Here is a 19,044-nt window from a genome sequence, read left to right on the forward strand (position 1 = left end):
TTTGTGTTTTTATGAGCCTTACATCTTTCATTTGGTATGCACTCAGACACTTGGCATTTATAATGTATATAGTTAAAAGTGCTTATTAATTTAACTTTCTTTAATGAACATAACTAGTTAATAAAAATTACTATTTCTATTGAGATGTAGAACTTTAATTATTCATTAACATTAATACTATCCTTTTCCAAATAGAATTAAGAATCTTATATTTAAAAAAATATTTCTTTTTTTAATACAAGTGAACTGTGATTATTATTTAAAAATTACAAAATAGACTTAAGCAAAGTAAAAAGACAAATCACCTATATTCCTATAACTGAGTAAAAGCACTGTGCAAATATTGTTTATATATACTTGTGGACTTTTTTTTTCATGTGAGTATTTATACATATATTTTATTAAAATGGAAGTGTATTCTGAATAATCCTTAATAATCCCACTTGAGTTAATTTTTTGCAGACTGCATTCTTTTTTTTAAAATATGTTTTATTGATTTTTTTTAGAGAAAGAGGAAGGGAGAAGGAGAGAGAGAGAAACAGTCATGAGAGAGAAACACTAATCGGCCTCCTGCATGCCCCCTGCTGGGGGGTTGAGCCCGCAGCCCAGGCATTAAACCTGAGACCTCTTGGTGCCCTGGAGGACGCTCAGCCAACTGAGCCACACTGGCGGGGCTACAGATTTAACCCTTCATAGCACCAGTTCTTTAACATGCACTGGAATTGTGTGGAGAGCTTGTTAACATACAGAATTCCAAGCCTTACCCCCAGAGCTTTTGATTTAGGAGCTCTGCAGTGGGCCTGAGTTTGTATTTCTAGTAGTTTCCCAGGTGATGCTGATACTCCTGGTTCAGAGGGACCATGCTTTGGTAACTGCTGCTTTACAGGTTTTTAGGTAGCAGGACACTTCCAAATTTATTCTGATTTTTATGAATTCCCTTAAATATGAAACATAATTTTTACAAATTTTACAAATGTTATTTGTAGAGACATGATTCACTGTCCAGTGTGCCCAGTAGCTCTTCGTCAAGGAAGAATTCTCAGGGAAGTAACAGAAGCTTGGGTAAGGAATAAAGAATCCTATTTTTATCTTCTTAAGGGAATGATTTCTACCCAATAGTAATTTGTAAGTATATACAACGAGGTAAAAGAAACTCTAGATGATTATCTCTACATCGACAGTGTTATCTGCATATGAATACACACATTAGATGGCCTGTTTCTTAGTGATCAGGCATGAATACATCTTTTAAAAAAGCGAAGCAATTAAATATCTTTTTTTCATATGTTAAAGCATATTAGTGAAGGAATTTCCTGAAGTGTAAAGTATTAAGGCCATATCAGTGTTATTTGGGAAAGTTTTTTATTGTTTTAACTTAAATTTCTCAGGTTATAATTGGGTTAAGTTTTAAGCCATGTATTCCTTTTTATAGTATATTTCCCCCTGGCACTTTCGTTATACATTAAATTGTGATGTTTGTCTTATTAAATTGTGAACTTTAAAAAATAATTGTAGCATTTTTTTCAATTTTGCCCCTTAAAATCAACTCGTATTAAAGTATATTTTGGTTAGAAGGATTGCATAGCATGTGAAACATCTTTGTCTTTTTATGATTCAGATACTATTACTCTATCAGGAGATGAAAGAGATTTGGGGAGATTGAATGTGAAAGTGTTTTATAATTCTTCAGTAGAGCAGATCTGGATCACAGTATTACAGGTACATTATTATAGTGAATACTAACTTTCCTTACAAAATTGAATGTTTAGATATTACAAGCATATATTGTTGCTTTCTCCTGGGGAATGGGTCGTTACCTTCTTTGGAATTTAGGATTCCATAGTATTTTGCAGAAAATAGTACTTAATAAAGAATTTAAAGAAAGTAAACCTGTAAGTATGATGGAAACTTTTGATTTTTAAACTCAAGAAGGAAATTGATGTGATATCTAGAGCATTAAATGTCAAATTATTTTAATGTAGGCGAAATGGGTTCTCAGTAGACTAAACTTTACTTTTACAGTTTGTATCTAAAGTCATTAAGTCAAGAAATACATAAAATATTTGTATTGTCAGTGTCACTTGTAAAATTCAAACTATATTTTTTAATTTTTTTAGTGCAAAGATTTAAATTGGCCTTCTAGTTATGGCGACACACCTACTATTTCTATAAAAGGAATCCTAACATTGCCCAAACCAGTACATTTCAAATCTTCAACCAAGGAAGGCTCCAATGTAAGTGGTTATTTGTGTTTGAATTTCTTCTTATGTTTTTCTCATATTTGTCACTTTAACCCATGTAAAGAATTGGAATAAGAAAGAATTTTATTTTGGGGAAACCACAAATTATATACCCCTTGCTTCTTAACGACAATTTTGAGCCTTAAAAATATTTGATATTTCATTGTCCAGTATTAAGATGCATTTAAAAAGAAAATTTTAATCACTAAAATATATAGAAGATGAACAATATATAAGGAAACTCTTTCCTTTTCTCTTATGAAAGGAAAATAAATGTCTGTATTTTCATCCTGTCTCCTCCCACCCCATATGGCTTTGAGAAATCATTGTATGATTGCAGTGAATTTCTTTTAAATACTTTCCATTATTATAACTGGAACATTTATGATCCTGAATTTGGTTTTATAGATTCTAGATTTCACGTCAACTTAAATATATCTTCATTTTTGTCCTTTGATGTGGGTTGAAAGGTTAGTGTTTTTCCATGCAAATGGAAGGTATCTTCTACAAAAACATATCACTTTAAGAATAAGATAATTCAGATGTCTAATAAACATGAAATTGCATACTGCTTTCTCTTTATTTTCTGTCTTATCTTTTTTTGTTTATAAAATTAGGAAAAATTTTTACATAAAACTTCCTGAAAATTATTATAATGACAATACACAGTAAAACCTTAAATTATTTTTACTTTGTAATGGAGTTATTCTACTTGGAATCTGTTCCATGGAAATAATCTAATATATACATGTAAAATACATATATAGGGTGGGCAAAAGTAGGTTTGCAGTTGTTTGAGAAAAGACATGCAGGTTATGATTATTACAATAGCTTTATTAATTCAAAAGAAATCTCTCACTGGCACAGCACACTTAGGTACAATCTCTTAAGTGCTCAAATTGCCGGCCTTCATTATTTACACATTCTTGTAGTCTGTTTGCTGTACTCAAGCATACTTGGGCACAGAGTTCTTTATTGTCATCAGTTTGTTGACATGCTCCTCCATCATTTCCTAAAAGATAAATCAGCCTGGCCAGGCGTGGCTCAGCAGTGTAGCATCAACCTATGATCCAGGAGATCGCGGTTCGATTCCCGGTCAGGGCACATGCTTGGGTTGTGGGCTCGATTCCCAGTGGGGGATGTGCAGGAGGCAGCCAATCAATGACTCTCATCATTGATGTTTCTCTCTCTCTCTCTCCCTCTCCCTTCCTCTCTCTGAAATCAATAAAGATATATTTTAAAAAAAGATAAATCATAAGTAAGGATACGAAATAATATTAATATAAAACATAATATAAATAATATAAGTAATATAAGAATAAACTCTGCTTCGCATACTCACAACTGTAAACCTACTTTTGCCAATGCCTGTATGTATATATAAGGTTTTGTTGGTGATTTGTTCACAGTGCAAAAGTTGGAAACAATCTAAAAATGTCTCATATAGGCGAATGATTGAGAAAACTCATGGAACACCATGTGTATTAGTTTCCTAGGGTTTTTGTAACTAAGTACCACAAACTGGATGGCCTAGAACAACTGAAATCTCTCTCTCACAGTGTTGGAGGAAGTCTGGTCTCAAAATTTCAGCAGTGTTGGTTCCTTCTCTGAGGGAGAATCTGTTCCATGCCTCTCCCCTAGCTTCTGGTGATGGCCAGCAATCCCTGACATTCCTTGGCTTCACTCTAATCTCAGGTCATGGCCATTTTCTCATAAGGGTACAAGTCCCTCCTCCAATATGACCTCATCTTAACTTCACTAATCACACTGTCAGTGACCCTCTTTCCAAGTAAGGTCACATTCTGAGTTATTGGGGGTCAGGACTTCAACATATTTTTGGGGGGAACTCAATTCAAACCATACGACATGTGATACAATACGAGAAAGCTATGAAAAATAATGTTTTTTTAGGAAGAGTTTTTAAGGACATGGGAAAATGTTCAATAAGTGAAAAGGCAGAAATCAGAATTACATAGTAGGATATAGTAGGATATCACTTTATATAGGATATAAAGTCAGGATATCACTGACTTTATGATGACATATTCATTATAGAAAGTCTAAAGGAAGTAAATCTTATCTCTGGTTGTAATTCTGACAGTTATTTAACAATTTTACTTTTTGATTTTCAAATAAAATTAAGCTAACTTAGGAAAACTTAGGGGGAAAAGGAAGTTTAAGTGGCTGGGAGGCTCTCAGAAACATAATTCTGATCCCATAGGCAAAAACAGTTACAATAAAAGAGAAAATCTGGGCACAATTATTTAAAATATTGATGTTAGTTACTCAGATATCTTGCCTTTGCAAAAGGAAAAAACACACAAAACTCCTTTTCAAAAGGATGCATTAAAAATAGAAAGGAGTGCAGCAAAGAAGAGCCTAGTAAGAAGATGTTAGCCCATGGTAAACCAAAGCTTGAAAATATTAAAAGTAACAAAAAGAACATTTGAAAATATTTCAAGCATGGAAAACACGGACTTGCTGTGTGGGGTGGATGCTTATGCAAGAAGGTAGAACTTTATACTCATATTTTCTTTTGTCTTCTCTATTAAGTAAGGAGATAGATTTTCAGATTGGGAAGAGTGGACCAAACATTACCAAAAGAGAATTTGAAGCCCAATAAATGGGAAGAATATTAGACAAAGAATCACTCATTTAAAGAAATAATTCACGACTTGTAATGTGAACAAGTTAGGTTTTGGGTACTGAGAGAGGCTTGTCTGAGATTCTTAAACCACTCTTATTTACTGTTGAAGAATTGTAAACAGCAGAAAAGATCCCCAAACAAAGATGGAAAACAACCTAATTTTTAAAAAAGGGAAAAGCTATATATATTCTGGTACACTTGGTGTCGATATTGACCCAAATTCCTGACTTAGTAATTGAAAGGATGATTTGTGAAATTAAGAAAGGCAGTATCCAGGATAGATTCTGGAAAAACAAGTCATGGCCATTCTCATTTTTGTTTGCTGCATTAAAAAATATTTTCTATTGTAAAAAAATCAAATCTACCTTTCCTAGATTATGTTATTTTTATTTATTTCCTATTGGCATATCACCCTTTTCAGTCCTTTTATTTATATATTTTATATTTTCTTTTTTTTTCAGTCTATTGAATTTATGGAAACTTTTGTGTTTGCTATTAAGCTCCAAAGTCTACAAACTGTGAGGCTTGTATTTAAGATTCAAACCCAGACTCCCAGGAAGAAAACCATTGGAGAATGCTCACTATCACTCAGAACTCTCAGCACACAGGAAATGGATTACTCTTTGGATATAGCACCACCTTCAAAAATTCCTGTAAGTGATAGTAGTATGCAAATGACCCTGAAGTATGAATAATTTTAAATTATTAATTTTTTTTTAAGTTTTTTTAGTAGCTGATAACTTAGGAAAAGCAGGAAAGAATCAAACTGTAAATTCAATCAGAGATTGCCTTCACATAGATTAGGAAAGTTGTTTTTAATCATGAGTAAGCTATATATCTGTCCATAAGTTGGGTAGAAAGGAGGTTCTTACAGCTGGTATTTTTTGTAAAGAAGTTGATTATCTATAGTGCTGATTTATTTTTGAGACCTGATGTTTACTTCTCTCAGCTAGCCAGCTGAACACTTCAGTTGTTTAAAAATCCCTAATAATTTAATTCTGTAGTTTCTCTGTCATGATAACATTTATAGAAATCAGCCATAAACTTTTATAAGGTCAAACCTTATGTGATTTTAAATTTATATAGGATTTATATTTTATCTACTTTTCAAAAATATTTACGATGACATGAAGTGGTTCTTAATCCTGGTTACACATTAGAATCACCCAGGGAGCTTTAAAAAATGCCCACATCTAAACCAATTAAATCAAAATATTTGCCCGGGGGGATGGGGTGGTGCAGGCAGAGGCATCTGTAATTTTCAAAAGCTCCCCACATGACTCTAATGTATAGCTTGACTTGAGAATCACTAAATTTGAAGGGAAATTAAGTATTAAAAAAATAAAAAAGGATTACTATAATTGATCAAGAATAGTTGAAATATCTTGATTTCTTTATTCCTTGTCTATTATTTTCATCCCCACTGGGTTTTTTTTATAGCATTTATTACAACTAAGAATTATTTAAGTTACTTGTTTTAAACAAAGCAAAGTTTGAGCTTTCATCTGTTTTCTTCATAATTTACTGTGCTCCTAGTAACCTGTCATTTCCTTGGCAATGAATATTTATATGTAGATAGATAGGAAAGAATAAATGATGAATGGAAGCATGCCGAATTAGAGTATTTTGTTAAAATCTGTTTAAGCAAATTTGTTTTGTAATTGTGATAGGAGTTTGTCACTTGCATCTTTGAAACTAGCTTAGTAGACAGTAATCTGCAACTGTAGTTTGTAGAAGGCACAGATATTCAAATGGATAATTCATATATTAAAACTTAAATTAATGAGACTAGTAGAGTATATCAGACTCAACAAAGATATTTTCTGGGGAATTGAGACATTATAATCTTATCTGTCTTGGAGAATCTGAATGAACAATTATGGCTCAGTTTCTACCAAATTATATATCAGAGGTCTGATGTCAGCAAAGGTTTTATTTTATGTATGGCTACCGAATTAGTTCATATGAAAAGTTTTATAAAGTCATTCTTATTCTGATTGAAAGCAAAAGCAATACATTCACTTATTAAAATTCAGCATTTTTTTTTTTTTTGCCAAAAGAGAAGTTTTATCATCATTTTAGATGTTTCATAGGGGAGTTTAACCTCAACAGTTGAGCTTATGCTTTTTAAGTGCTAAACTATCTCTTGATTTCTTATGGCATGACCAATTTAAAACACAGAATGATGTTTTAAGAAAACGCCCAAGATTCAGTTAATGGAATGTGCATAGAAAGGCCCTTTCTTAGTGAGTCAGTCATTGGGACTGCCGGGCGATTATCAGACAGGAACCTCTTCATCAGGTGTCGTCCAGCTGATCAGATGTCGTCAGGTGTCGTTCAGCTGTGCTGTCGCTTTGTCAGAATCAGTATTAGCGAGGAACTTTGTTCCGTCTGCGCTGAGCCGTGTGCGACCTCCTGACGTTCTGCCCCTGCTGTGTGCGTGCTTACCCTCTCAGCGCGTGAAGAGCAATGTGTCTGTGTTCGTGTCGGGACGAGATTGTGCGTCTCTTGCTTTTCAGCCGAGGGCCTCGGAATGCAGAGAAGGGCTGCTCGCGCTCTAGGACGTCGCCAGCCTGCTTCAGCTTCGGAGCCCCCCTGCATTTTACTGTTTGCCTCGGGGTTTCTTTCACCTTCTCCTTCTGTTGACAGCCTCCAACTTTCACAGCTCTCCTTGGCCTTGCTTCCATTCGGGGCAGTGATTCAGCTCCCAGCCCGCCAGCCTTTTCATTGTAGTCATCCTTTGTCTTCTGCTTTTGGTAGCACCTACTCTGATTTCTGCATTTAGAAAAAATAATGATGACTCGCATATGTTACATTTTCAAATCATATTTCATATGTTCTCAAAAATGACTCAAATCACTACATTTAAGTACTTTAAAACTGTGCTTGCTCTTTCAGTGTTTATTTCACTGACATTTTCTCTAGTAAAAGTGCTTAGGAATTCAATTTGTCTTTAATGTGAATTGTCTTTTGGTCTCCCTGACTTTGAAGAACCCGTGTGTAGCTGTAACTTGCAGTTTCAGAATCCATGAAAGTGAACACGTCACATGTACAGAATCCGTGACAGTTATCTTCTAAACTTTCTCTTAAAACATACAGCTCTGTGTGTCAATAAAAAACAGTGATTTCAAAATTTCTGATCTTAGCTCTTTATTTTTGAATTTTTGAAATATCCCAAAACTTTATTTCTTGATTATCAAATGACACTTTTTTGATATGCAGGTTTGTCATGCAGAACTTGAACTGGGGACTTGTTTTCAAGCAGTGAATAGCAGGATTCAGTTACAGATTCTTGAGGCCCAGTGCCTTCCAAGCTCATCCACACCTCTGACTTTGAGTAAGTATATCAGTGGTTCAAAGTGGAATCTAAAGAAAATATTAGTAAAAGATAGTTTTGCCTACATTTCCTACAATGGAGATTAAAATGTTAGTAACTTTTATTACTTAACTTAAATATTTACCTTGTAACTTAGAATCACTTTATTGGATTTCAAATTTTAGCCACTGTGTCTACCTGAATCCACTGCCTCTCGATTCTTACCCAGTTGTGACTTCTCTGCATCCGGGGCTGTTTCTTATTTGGCTCATTAGTTACTATAGGTTGAGTGTCCAGAGGACTATCAGATATGTTTCACCAGCCTAGATAATTTGTCCTGTGCGACCTTCGTTTCTCTGCTAATGAGAAACTTAATTTTAAAAAACCAGAAATATCAAACACAACCCTTGAACCACTTCTTCCTCCCTGCCCTCTGGGCCCAGCCAGGGTTCTGGTACTTTGGTTGCATGGGCCTGGTTCCCATGGTGCCCCTAGAGCTGGAGGCTGAGGTCAGTCCTACCTAAAGGGCTAAGAGTGGGGGAAGAGCACCCCTTGTTCCTGCTAGAAGAAGAGACACCTGGAGCAGATGGAAGTAATGGATGCCCACTGTAACTAATGAGACTGAAAATAAATACAGCTGAGCGTTCAGCTCACAAAGCTAGAAAAACGCAAAGGAAAGAAGTGAGGAGTTAAAGCCAGAGTTGAAGTTGATAAATATTGAGGCAACAACAAAAGATAATCAATAAAAATGAAGGTTTTTTCTTTGAAAAGATCATTAAAATAGACAAACCGATGGTAGGTTGGATCAAGCAAAAAATAGAACATAACAAGGATGAGAATGACATTCCAACTCGAGAGATTCGTGCCACGTGTAACTACCGAGCCATTTGAACCGCTGTGTAAAAGAAATGATTCTCTAAGGAAAATTGTTCATGTTCACTAGAGAAGAATGAAAATCTGAATAAAACAGTAACTATGTAAAGATAGTTAAAGAACCTTCTCTAATAAAAGCACAAGGCCAAGATGGTTTTACTGGCAGATTCTACCAAACTTTGAAGGAACATACAATCCCTGTTTTATATAAGCTGTTCCCAAGCATGCAAAAAGATGGAAAAAGTAACTGTGTGAGTTAGCATGTTCTCTATGTCAAGACAGACAGGATAGTACACACAAAAATAGCTGTAGACTACCATCACTTACGTAGACAGACGGAAAAAATCATAAAAGGAAAAATAAGCTAAGTCGAACTTGGCATTAAAAGAATAAGTTACCAGGACTACAAAGTGTTAATCTACGAAACAAGGCCAGCAGTAGAAATCTGCAGATGTGATGTATCACATTAACAGGTGTCCTCCTTTAATCAAAGCTGCTAATGAGGATTACCAGTGATCTCTGTTTTATAAATCGAATGGTCAGTCTCCGTCCTCACTTTGCGGACTGTCTGGAGCTTCCCGCCTCGCTTTCTTGCTACCCCGGCAGCCTCAGCCCTATCCTAACTCACGTTAGGCAGACCGCACCTTCTGCTTGAGCTGGAGACATCGTGTGTGAGGATTGGGAGCATGCTTAGATGAAAAGCTGTATAAACCCGAATTTTACCCAGTGCAGTTCCTGTCTTCCAAGAGCTGTCTCTTCTCCAATTTCTTCCTACTTTTGGCCAATTTTAGTGTCTTAAATAGTTGTTTTTTATATTTTGCCCAGAGTTTACATTTGTTACCCGTGGGAAGCTATTTATGTAAGCTATTCTACCATTACTGGAAACTACATCTCAAAGTTATTTAAAGAATAGATTTTCTCTAGTGAGCATATGTTTAACTTCTGTAATCTGTAGCAAAGAAGTTTACCTACATGAAATTGTGAAGTAAATTCCTCCCCTTCCCCAGAGTCGGCACCACTGCTTTGTGTCATCCTTTACCATGTGCACTCCTTTGCTGCTGGTTGTCATCGATGCCTACAATCCCAGTCTTTAATGGCATTCAGGTCGGAAGAAGATTAAATTCACTTGAGGTTACACTAGTTAACATAAAGTGTTGTAAAAATTAAGAAGTTTAGTAGATGTTTTCTGTTATGGCAATAGCTAATCAGATCTTGAAAGGTGGTTTCTTTATATTTTTACAACAAACATATAGGTACATATATTTAAATGGTATTTTAAATAAAATCTCATATATCAAAATTTCTTGTTTTTTAGGTTTTTTTGTGAAGGTGGCAATGTTTAGCTCAGGAGAGCTGGTTTATAAGAAGAAGACACGCCTACTGAAGGCCACCAATGGAAGAGTAAAGTGGGGAGAGACTATGATTTTCCCACTTATACAGAATGAAAGAGAAATTTTTTTTCTCATTAAGCTATATAGCCGAAGCTCTGTAAGAAGAAGACACTTTGTGGGGCAGGTTAGTGGGAGTTTTTATCTTGGATTCTTTCCTTGCACTTTTTTGTGCCCTTAAACAGTTGGTTAACAGAAAGAAATTAGGATAAAAGTGAAGTTTAATAGAGTACAAGTCTTCACCGTCCTAAGTTAAAATTCAGTGTTGCCACAGAAATCAAATCTTGTCAGACTTTTTCCTTTAATATAGATAGTTGGAATTTCTGAGCAATCAGGCTTATCTTAAAGTAAGCCTTTTTTAAAAAAAAAAAAATGAGCTTTACATTTTTAATGGGGGGATTAGTCCTTTTCTGAGCTTATCAGCTTTAAAAAGCATGAGAAAGATCAGCTTTTCAGTACGGCCGACTCATTCCTTATGAAGAGGCAACACTAAGTATTTAAATTAAATTCCTTAAGGCTTCGGATACCCAACTCTCTTCTGCTTCATGTTCAGTTCAGTGTTTAGCTCTGTCTGCTATTAACTGAATTATGTTAGGTTTGAACTCGTAGAAAACATCCATTTTAATAGTGGTTGTGCTGTTATTTAGATAGTCAATATGGGTATCTGGATTAATCCATTTAAAAGTTCTTAGTAATTTGTATAAGACAACATAACACCTCCCTACTTGCCGGTCCTATAGGAGCTGATTTCCTTTTGTTCTGTACTCTGAGTGGATTCATGAGAGCTGTCTATTGTGTTTTATCTTAATTACAGTTGTTTGACTTACATTTAAATTCCAAAATCTATATTATTGGTTTAAAAGCTTCTACTTGACAAGATGTCATTAACAGTCTGTGTGAAATCCTCAAATTGTATGTGAATTTTATACAGATTGATATTAACTCTTTGGTTTACTTAATGTGTTTTACCTACAATATTTGTAAAAAAAAAAAAAATTATAGTTCTTCGTTTTTTCTTACTCAAAAAGTTTAAACTCAAGGATTCATGTAACTAGCATACTTTTCAAAGCCATAAGACCCATGAAGTGAATTCAGTTAAAGTTTTCCAGTATCATCAAGCCTCAACTGTCGTGTATGAATGCAATAGGAGGTTTACTTGACAGATGATTTTCAGGATAACTTTTTTGGTAATTCTACTTTCTTGGTTGAGATTCTAGTTAAGAATAATTCTGGAAAGGTTCTTGCGGGTCCTCTGTCCCCTGTAGTGTCTCCGGTAGCTTTAGGCGCCACCGTCATGGAGTAGAGCCAAATGTGGATCAAGCTCGCCCACTTCTGTCAGCCGGAGCGCTCTTAGTTACCTGATTTTATATCAGGGTTGTTTGCAAGATTTTATGTGAAGGAAAGTTCTTCAGACCATGAAATTAAGAGGAAAAGTTTAAAGACCTAATTTCTTTATTTAAAAGAATTAGAGCCTGACCGACGTGGCTCAGTGGTTGAGCTCAAGGTTTGATTCCCAGTCGGGGCACATGCCCGTGTTTTGGGCTCGATCCCCAGGAGGGGGCCTGCTGGAGGCAGCCGATCAGTGTCTCATCATTGATGTTTCTCTCTCTCTCCTTCTCCCTTCCTCTCTCTGAAATCAATGAAGACATATTTTTAAAAAAATAATAATAAAAGAATTAGAAAGTGAATATCAAAGTAGTTAATCCAAAGCAACAGCATTTGTTAAGTGCTTGAGCTGAGGTGAGAATTCAGGTTTTTTTAATCCCTGCCACCTTACCTCCGTGATATGTGACCATTGTGTGTCTTGCCTTTGCATAATTTCCCAAGTTCATTTGCATCTGTTATCTAAAGTTGCTTAAGTGATGAGTAATGTTTACTGTGGATTATTACTTAATTATTTACTGTGGATCAAGAATGACTGCTTATTAGATTTCAGTTAAAATTGCAGTTTTATATAATGTACAAGGTGCTTAAAAATGCACATTCCTTACCAATCTAATTTAAATCAAGATTAGTCTGAGCTAATCTTTACAAAAATGTTTTTGAGTGATTGGGATCAGTTTTAAGTTGAGCTAGATTTATTGAATAAGAAAGGGTACTAATTATTTTGGGGGAAATGATTGTGTAGTATCTCACATTGAATTTTTAAATTGAATTGGATCATACAAAATAGTCCTCAGAGTGAATAAATAGGTTAAATGTTTTCACATTTAAGTTTCACATAGAGAAATCAAACAGACTTTTGGAAAAGTGGAAAGATGTTTAGTTGAAAACATGTAAACCAAACTTCCAATTGTCCATCATCAACAAGAGTAATTAACAGCTCACCGTTATTGTGTTAAGTGGTTGTACTGTTCCTTTACAGATTTGGGTAAGTGAAGACAGTCATAATGTTGAAGCAGCAAACCAGTGGAAAGAGACTATTACCAATCCAGAAAAGGTTGTTATCCAGTGGCACAAATTAAATCCATCTTGAAGACTTCATACACTGCCTGACGAAGAATCTGACATTCTTTTAGAAGACAAGATTTCAATTTGCTGCCAATGCGAACAGACAAATCAATATATTTCTCAAGTCTTTTATGGAGGTCATAATTATAGTATATAATGGATCTGTTAGAACATTAACCTTGATAAAAATGGTATGAATTATATCAAATATCCAAAGTAAAGGAAATATTTAAAAACTGTGCCAAAATAGACAATAAAATAAAAGAGTTGTATTACCCGGGCAAACTAAATAAATTCTAAAACCAATGAAAATATCAACCATGGATAGTTACTGCCATATTGTGTTCATAGGGTTTTTTTTAAACTTTACCTAGATATTCAAATCTAGTATATCAAGTCTCTGTTAGTGCTGTTAGACATTTGGAAGCCTTTACTACTGACTGTTTCAGTACTAATCATTATTAATTGTATCTGGACTTCACTGTTTACTTCTTGCTACATATTTTCTCGCAGAAAGCAAAAATGAATTGAACTACTTCAATTCCTGGGGAAAGTTAGTCCCTGTGTTTATCATTTCTTACCCATAAGGTGTCACATTGCCAGTTTATCTCTGAGAAACTTCACATATAGGAAACTACGTTTTGGCAAAAATAATGAAAAAACCAGAGGTTGAAGTTTGATTGGAAAGCAATATACACACATCTTGCTGTGTTTTTTTCCTCCCTTAAATATTTTACTGTTTGTTTTATTTGGAATAAGAGTATCATGCATGTGGCCCATCCTAATTAGCAGAATTAAATGAGCTTGAATAGCAAATTCAGTGCTTTATGATAATCATGTCCTTGTTTTTAAATATAAATTACTTGTTCTGTAATCCAGAATGTTAGAGTATTTTCCCTTTTTAAGAAAATAACCATACATGATTACACCATGTAGCAAATAAATACTTTCTATTGCAGTTTCTCTCAGGCACTCATTAGAACTCAGTATGTGTGGATAATTTCGGTTTAGTTGGCCATGCACTCTATGGCCAAAAACAGTTGCTATTTGGAGAAACAAATAAGGCCATCCTCAATGGTGGAAAATTTGACTATTTTTGCTAATGAGTAGACCAAGTGCTGCTCTGCGTTCATGGTCTTCCATTTTTCTTTCCTTCTTACCTTGTCCCACGCTGCCAGGAAAGAGGTGGTGATGTTTTAGGCCAGAAGCATACTTTGCTGTAGCTTAAGCATGCCCTCTTCACTCCGGTTCTTATGTTCTGTGTATCCTGTTAAGGTTTTCCCAACCTTAATAAACACTTAATTCCCCCTACCCTCGGTGTTACCTTTCCTCCAGTGATAAAATGTACATACTTTACATGCCCTTTGCTCCTGCTGCCTAGAGTTTATGGCATATCGATGGTGGTGACAGGTGTTCTGTCTGCATTTTGAAATACTTTTTTCAGATTTGTGAAAAATGGCATGTTGGCCAGTATTCACATGGGCTTTTAAGATGAATCACATTGTGTGGTAGTCTTTTGAATCTTTGAGACAAATGGCAACTATTTAAAAAAATTTTTTTCTATAAATTTTTTTTTAATCATCACCCGAGGACATGTGTTTTTTTAATTGATTTTCAGGAGAGAGGAAGGGAGGAGAGAGAGAGAAACATTGATCTGTTACCTCCCGTATGTGCCCTGACAGGGATCCAACCCACAACCCTTCAGTGACCGCGCCAACCGACTGAACCACACCGGCCGGTGCGAAAAAACATTTTTGTTAATACACTTTATTTTCTGGAGCAATTTTAGGTTCACACAAAAGTTGAGAGGAGGGCACAGAGAATCCTTTTATAACACCTGCTCTCACATGTGCACGGCCTGCCTCACTATCAACATCTCACACCAGAGTGGTGCATTTAGTAAAACCATTGAGCCTACACCGGCATACCCCCAAAGTCCATAGTTTACATTAGGGTTCACTCTTGTCCTCTCTAAGAGTTCTGACAAACGCCTAATGGCATGAATGCACCACTGTGGCACCGTGTAGTTTCACTGCCCTGACTGCTCTGCAAGTGCAACTATTGCAATAGCCACCAAAGAAGGAGGTGTATTAGCTTTTAGGTAATAAATAACAGACTTTATTGTTTGAAGAAATCTAGAAGTTTATTTGAGCAGTTTTTTGTGTTCGATTATTGCTTTTAGTTCCTAAACTTACTATATGTAGTTATGTATTTAACTCAGTTTTTAACTATTTAATGTTCAGTATTTTTACAATATGTGTATAATGTATAATTTGAGGGAAAGCGATGATTTCTTGGTTTCTTGTATGTCGTAGAATCCTAGGTAAATAAAATAATAAAAAAACCCTTTTCATTTAAGAGCCCTTTCAGTTAGAGAAGTGTTGACATCACTAACATCCCAGATATTTTAATTAGTGTTTACTTAATCCTTTCTCAGGTGAAGAGGTACCGAATAGAGATAATCTGGTTTGTCTTGTTGAAGCTTTATGTGGAAATATAAAAAGAAACACTTTTTTGTTAATAGTTACTCATGTTATGAGAAAAACATTAGAAGCTAGTAATAAAAAATGAGATACTACACAGAAACCACTTCTCTTTGTATTTACTTTGGCATTTCTTGACCTTTGCTCACTTACAATTAGAATGGAACCAAAACGATGTTGAGTGACCAGAGAAAGCCATGGAAAGATTCATGTTGCCAGCTGATAGCTTGCATAGTACTGTTCCCTAGCTGTATTTACTTATAAGCTTTCAGATTAATAAAATTAAAATATCTGCAGCCCATGTCAAAACATCGCATCACTATTTGGCCTTCATTTAGTTCTGCATGATTTCCTAGAGAAATTACCACTGAAGTATATCAGTTTCAGCTCTTATCATACTGTTAAGGAAGCAGTGGGATTTTAAACATATGTTATTTAACTGTGGCCTGAAAATAGCCTAAACTAAACTTTTGTTTGAATTCAGGTATATGAATTTCTCTGATCACTAATGTGCTGAAACTGTGTATCCCAGCAAAAATTTCCATTGTTTATTTAATCAAATAATTGCTTATTTATGAAGGATTTCAGAAATTTGCAATTTATTTCAACTTTTTCTACTGTGGTAGTTATGGATATTTCAAGGATTTACATCTCTTCTATGTTATCTCTCTGGGCAATCTCTTCTATTCCCATGACTTCAAGTGCTGTCTGCCAGCTAAAGGCTGGTGAGTGACTCTCTCGTCCCAAATCTTGCTAACGAGCTCCACTGTCATTTGGATAGTGTGGACATCATGTCCTGAATCTATCTCAGACCTAACTGTTGATTTCCCATTCCCCCCCAAGCCTGGCCTTCACTGTTCCCCATCTAAGTAAGGGGAACTGCCACCCACCTGGTTGGCCATCCCTGAAACCGAGGAGTCACTTTGGAGCTCCTTTCTCTCACCCCCCAAACCTCACTCAGTCACCCTGTTGGGAAAGGACGTAGAGTCCCCGTAACTTCCCTGCTCGGAGGCATCACCTCCCCCCTACAGCACTGCACTCCCCCCATAACTGGTCTTCTGCCCCCCTCGTATTTCCCTCTAACCCACCACCCTGCAGCCAGAGGGATGTTTTTAGAATACACGTATGATTGTCATCCTTCGCCCGGCTGCAGTTCGTATGAGGTCCGGAATCCTTAACGCGGCGTGCAAGGCCCGCCTGCCCGCCAGCCCCGCCTGGAGCCGCTGCGGCTGGTCGTCTGCGGCCTTGGAGGACAGCCCGCACCTGCCTTCCTCGAGGCCTCTACAGGTGCTTTGTCTGTGGAACGGCTTCCTCTTTGTTCTCCCAGTTGCTAAATCCAGGTCTTTTTTTAGATGCTAGCTTTACTGTCTGTTCCTCAGAAGGGTCTCTTTTTACATCTTAGGCAGTGTTAAATCTGATTTTCATGTTTGATTTTTCTTTACAGCTTTTATCATAATTGCGATTAAATTGATGCGTAACTCTTGTCTCAAGTCTCTCCTGTACTGCAGTTTGCATGAAAGTTAGGTCACATTGCTTCATTCCTGAGGGTAGCACAGTGCCTGGCACATAAGGGGTTCATGGTAAATGTTTGTTCATTCATTTCACTGATAGGCAGTGTTTGGGGTGTTAGGGATACAGCACCGAATGAACACAGATATGAACGAACACATTGAGTCATGTTTTATTGCTCAGTAAAGCGGTAAAGGCCAGTATCTTGTTGAGATAATACACTATTAGTACATTTACTTTTAAAATTCATTGACGTATTTCTTAATTATAGAAAAGAAATTTGATAGCCTCACACTATGAGGTAGGGCCTAGGGAAAACAGACCTAGAAAAAAATTTCTTCTGAAATTCTGGGCAGTGTTTTTAACATAATTAATGCTAAATTTTGTAGATTGCTGAGATATTCATCTAATTTTACCTTATTGTTGCATGTTAACAGCTTAATATGTGTCATAACCAAGCAAAAAATTGTATTTATTTACAACATTTGTGCTTTGCAGAGAGCCAGGTAAGTCTGATTCCTGCATAAAACTGGAAAGATGCTTAAATTGTGCCCAGCTTTGAAAATTTCCTATAAGATGTAAATAAACAGGATGCATAAGACTTCCGTAGAATAGAAGACAAGTTGAAGATTGTCCAGGTGACAGTCCCACCTGGAAGGACAGGATGAGAATTTTGGGGGCCTCTTCTGATAGGATTTAAGAAAGGGATTCAGGGAAGAGCCCGTTAGAGAGGTAAGCCTGAGCCCGTAGGCACCTCAGTACTGGGGACTTGTCCTCGCAGAGTCTAAGTCGGGAGATAAGGAAGGTGGTGGGGAGGATTGCTGAGTAATGTTCTCTTACTCATATGAAAAGGGGCCCTGGGAAGAACAGATTGGCAGCCAGAAAGAAGAGAGGCCTGTGAGAGGAAGAAGAGCTCACGGGGACCAGTTAAGGCTGCAAGAGTAGCGAGGTCAGGGTGCAGCTGTGCAGCCCACCCTCAGTGCGTTGCGTCTGTGCTTCCTCCTACTTACACTCTACACATGGCCACCTTGTCAACTTAGCTTTCCTTCAGAGGACTCTCTGCAAAGCTCTCACACTGTTCCCTCCTTCACCCCTCTCTCCCCCCTCCTGCTGTTTATCAAAATGCATGCTCAATGTTTGCTTTTTTCATAGAAAATCTGAAAACTAGTTTGGTCTACTGTAATAAAATCTTTGACTCTTGTGTCTGGAAAAGACCAGAAGAGTCCTCTAGTATAAATGCCCATCTACCCAGAACATAGGAATATTTATTCAGTAAGTATTCATTTGATAACTACTGTGTGCTCCTCATTTTAGGTGCTGGGAATACACCTAATAAGCAGAAACCCTGCCCTCATAGAGCTTATGTTACAGTGAATATATCAGGACACACAGCATGTCGCTGCCTACAATCTGATGGGTTTCATGAATGAATGAGCAGGTAAAAGATCGGGAAATCTGTTCCTGGTCTGCTGAGTGGCTGTTGGGTTTTCTAATCGTTGTTTAATTTCCTGCTATCTTAGCTTACTTCAAGTTCTTATGTTCATAATATATGGGTGAGTTGTTACTTAGGGTTTTGGTGTGTGTGTCCCCCCCGCCAAAAAAGTACCCTTAAAGATAACTGTTTTCCTTGATCTACTCTGAGCTAAAAAGCAATTTTTAGAATAGCTCACTCGTAAATCAGTTTTTATCTGGCTTTAAAAGATAGTAGAGATAAAACAGATTTTCTAAATGTGATTTATTTATTTTTGACTTTAGACAAAAAAGACAATGGACATCTTTGTTTTGTAATAAGTTATTTTTAGAGTATTTGGGAAGGCCACAGGGAAAATACATCCCATTTTCTGCATTTACTTTTTTCCTGTGTGTGTTCGTATTTATATTCCTCAGTGTAGTCGCATGAGTTAAACCTCTTGTATCGTTTAAGGCTGGAAGGAAAACGAAAGACAAAAGGTACAGAGACATTGTCTTAAAATGTTAAAACTGGATTGTTTATTAACTAAGTAGGGTTTCTTCTGTGGAACACTGAAAAAGTACTCGAGTCTTTTCTAAAATATTTCATCTATTTTTCCTTAGAGACGTTTTTATTTTTTTTGAAGCATGTGGGGAAGGCAAAAGGAAGGGTGCGCTGGAGATGGTG

The 19,044-nt window shown here is 36.2% G+C and overlaps 1 protein-coding gene across 2 annotated transcripts in view; it reads left to right on the forward strand.

The window, feature by feature from the left end:
- The window catches only part of TC2N (tandem C2 domains, nuclear), a 34,016-nt gene extending 20,783 nt beyond the window's left edge, over nt 1-13,233 (forward strand). For both annotated transcript variants that reach the window (XM_087818553.1, XM_087818555.1), the window contains exons 6-12: nt 987-1,062; nt 1,619-1,719; nt 2,118-2,234; nt 5,349-5,540; nt 8,110-8,224; nt 10,392-10,591; nt 12,830-13,233. In XM_087818553.1, coding sequence (XP_087674679.1) covers nt 987-1,062; nt 1,619-1,719; nt 2,118-2,234; nt 5,349-5,540; nt 8,110-8,224; nt 10,392-10,591; nt 12,830-12,940 — 912 coding nt within the window. In that variant the 3' untranslated portion in view covers nt 12,941-13,233. The remainder of the gene's footprint in view (nt 1-986; nt 1,063-1,618; nt 1,720-2,117; nt 2,235-5,348; nt 5,541-8,109; nt 8,225-10,391; nt 10,592-12,829) is intronic.
- The last annotated feature ends 5,811 nt before the right edge of the window (nt 13,234-19,044 follow it).

Source organism: Miniopterus natalensis, chromosome 1, assembly GCF_054644295.1.
Source record: "Miniopterus natalensis isolate mMinNat1 chromosome 1, mMinNat1.hap1, whole genome shotgun sequence".
NCBI classification, from domain to species: domain Eukaryota; kingdom Metazoa; phylum Chordata; class Mammalia; order Chiroptera; family Miniopteridae; genus Miniopterus; species Miniopterus natalensis.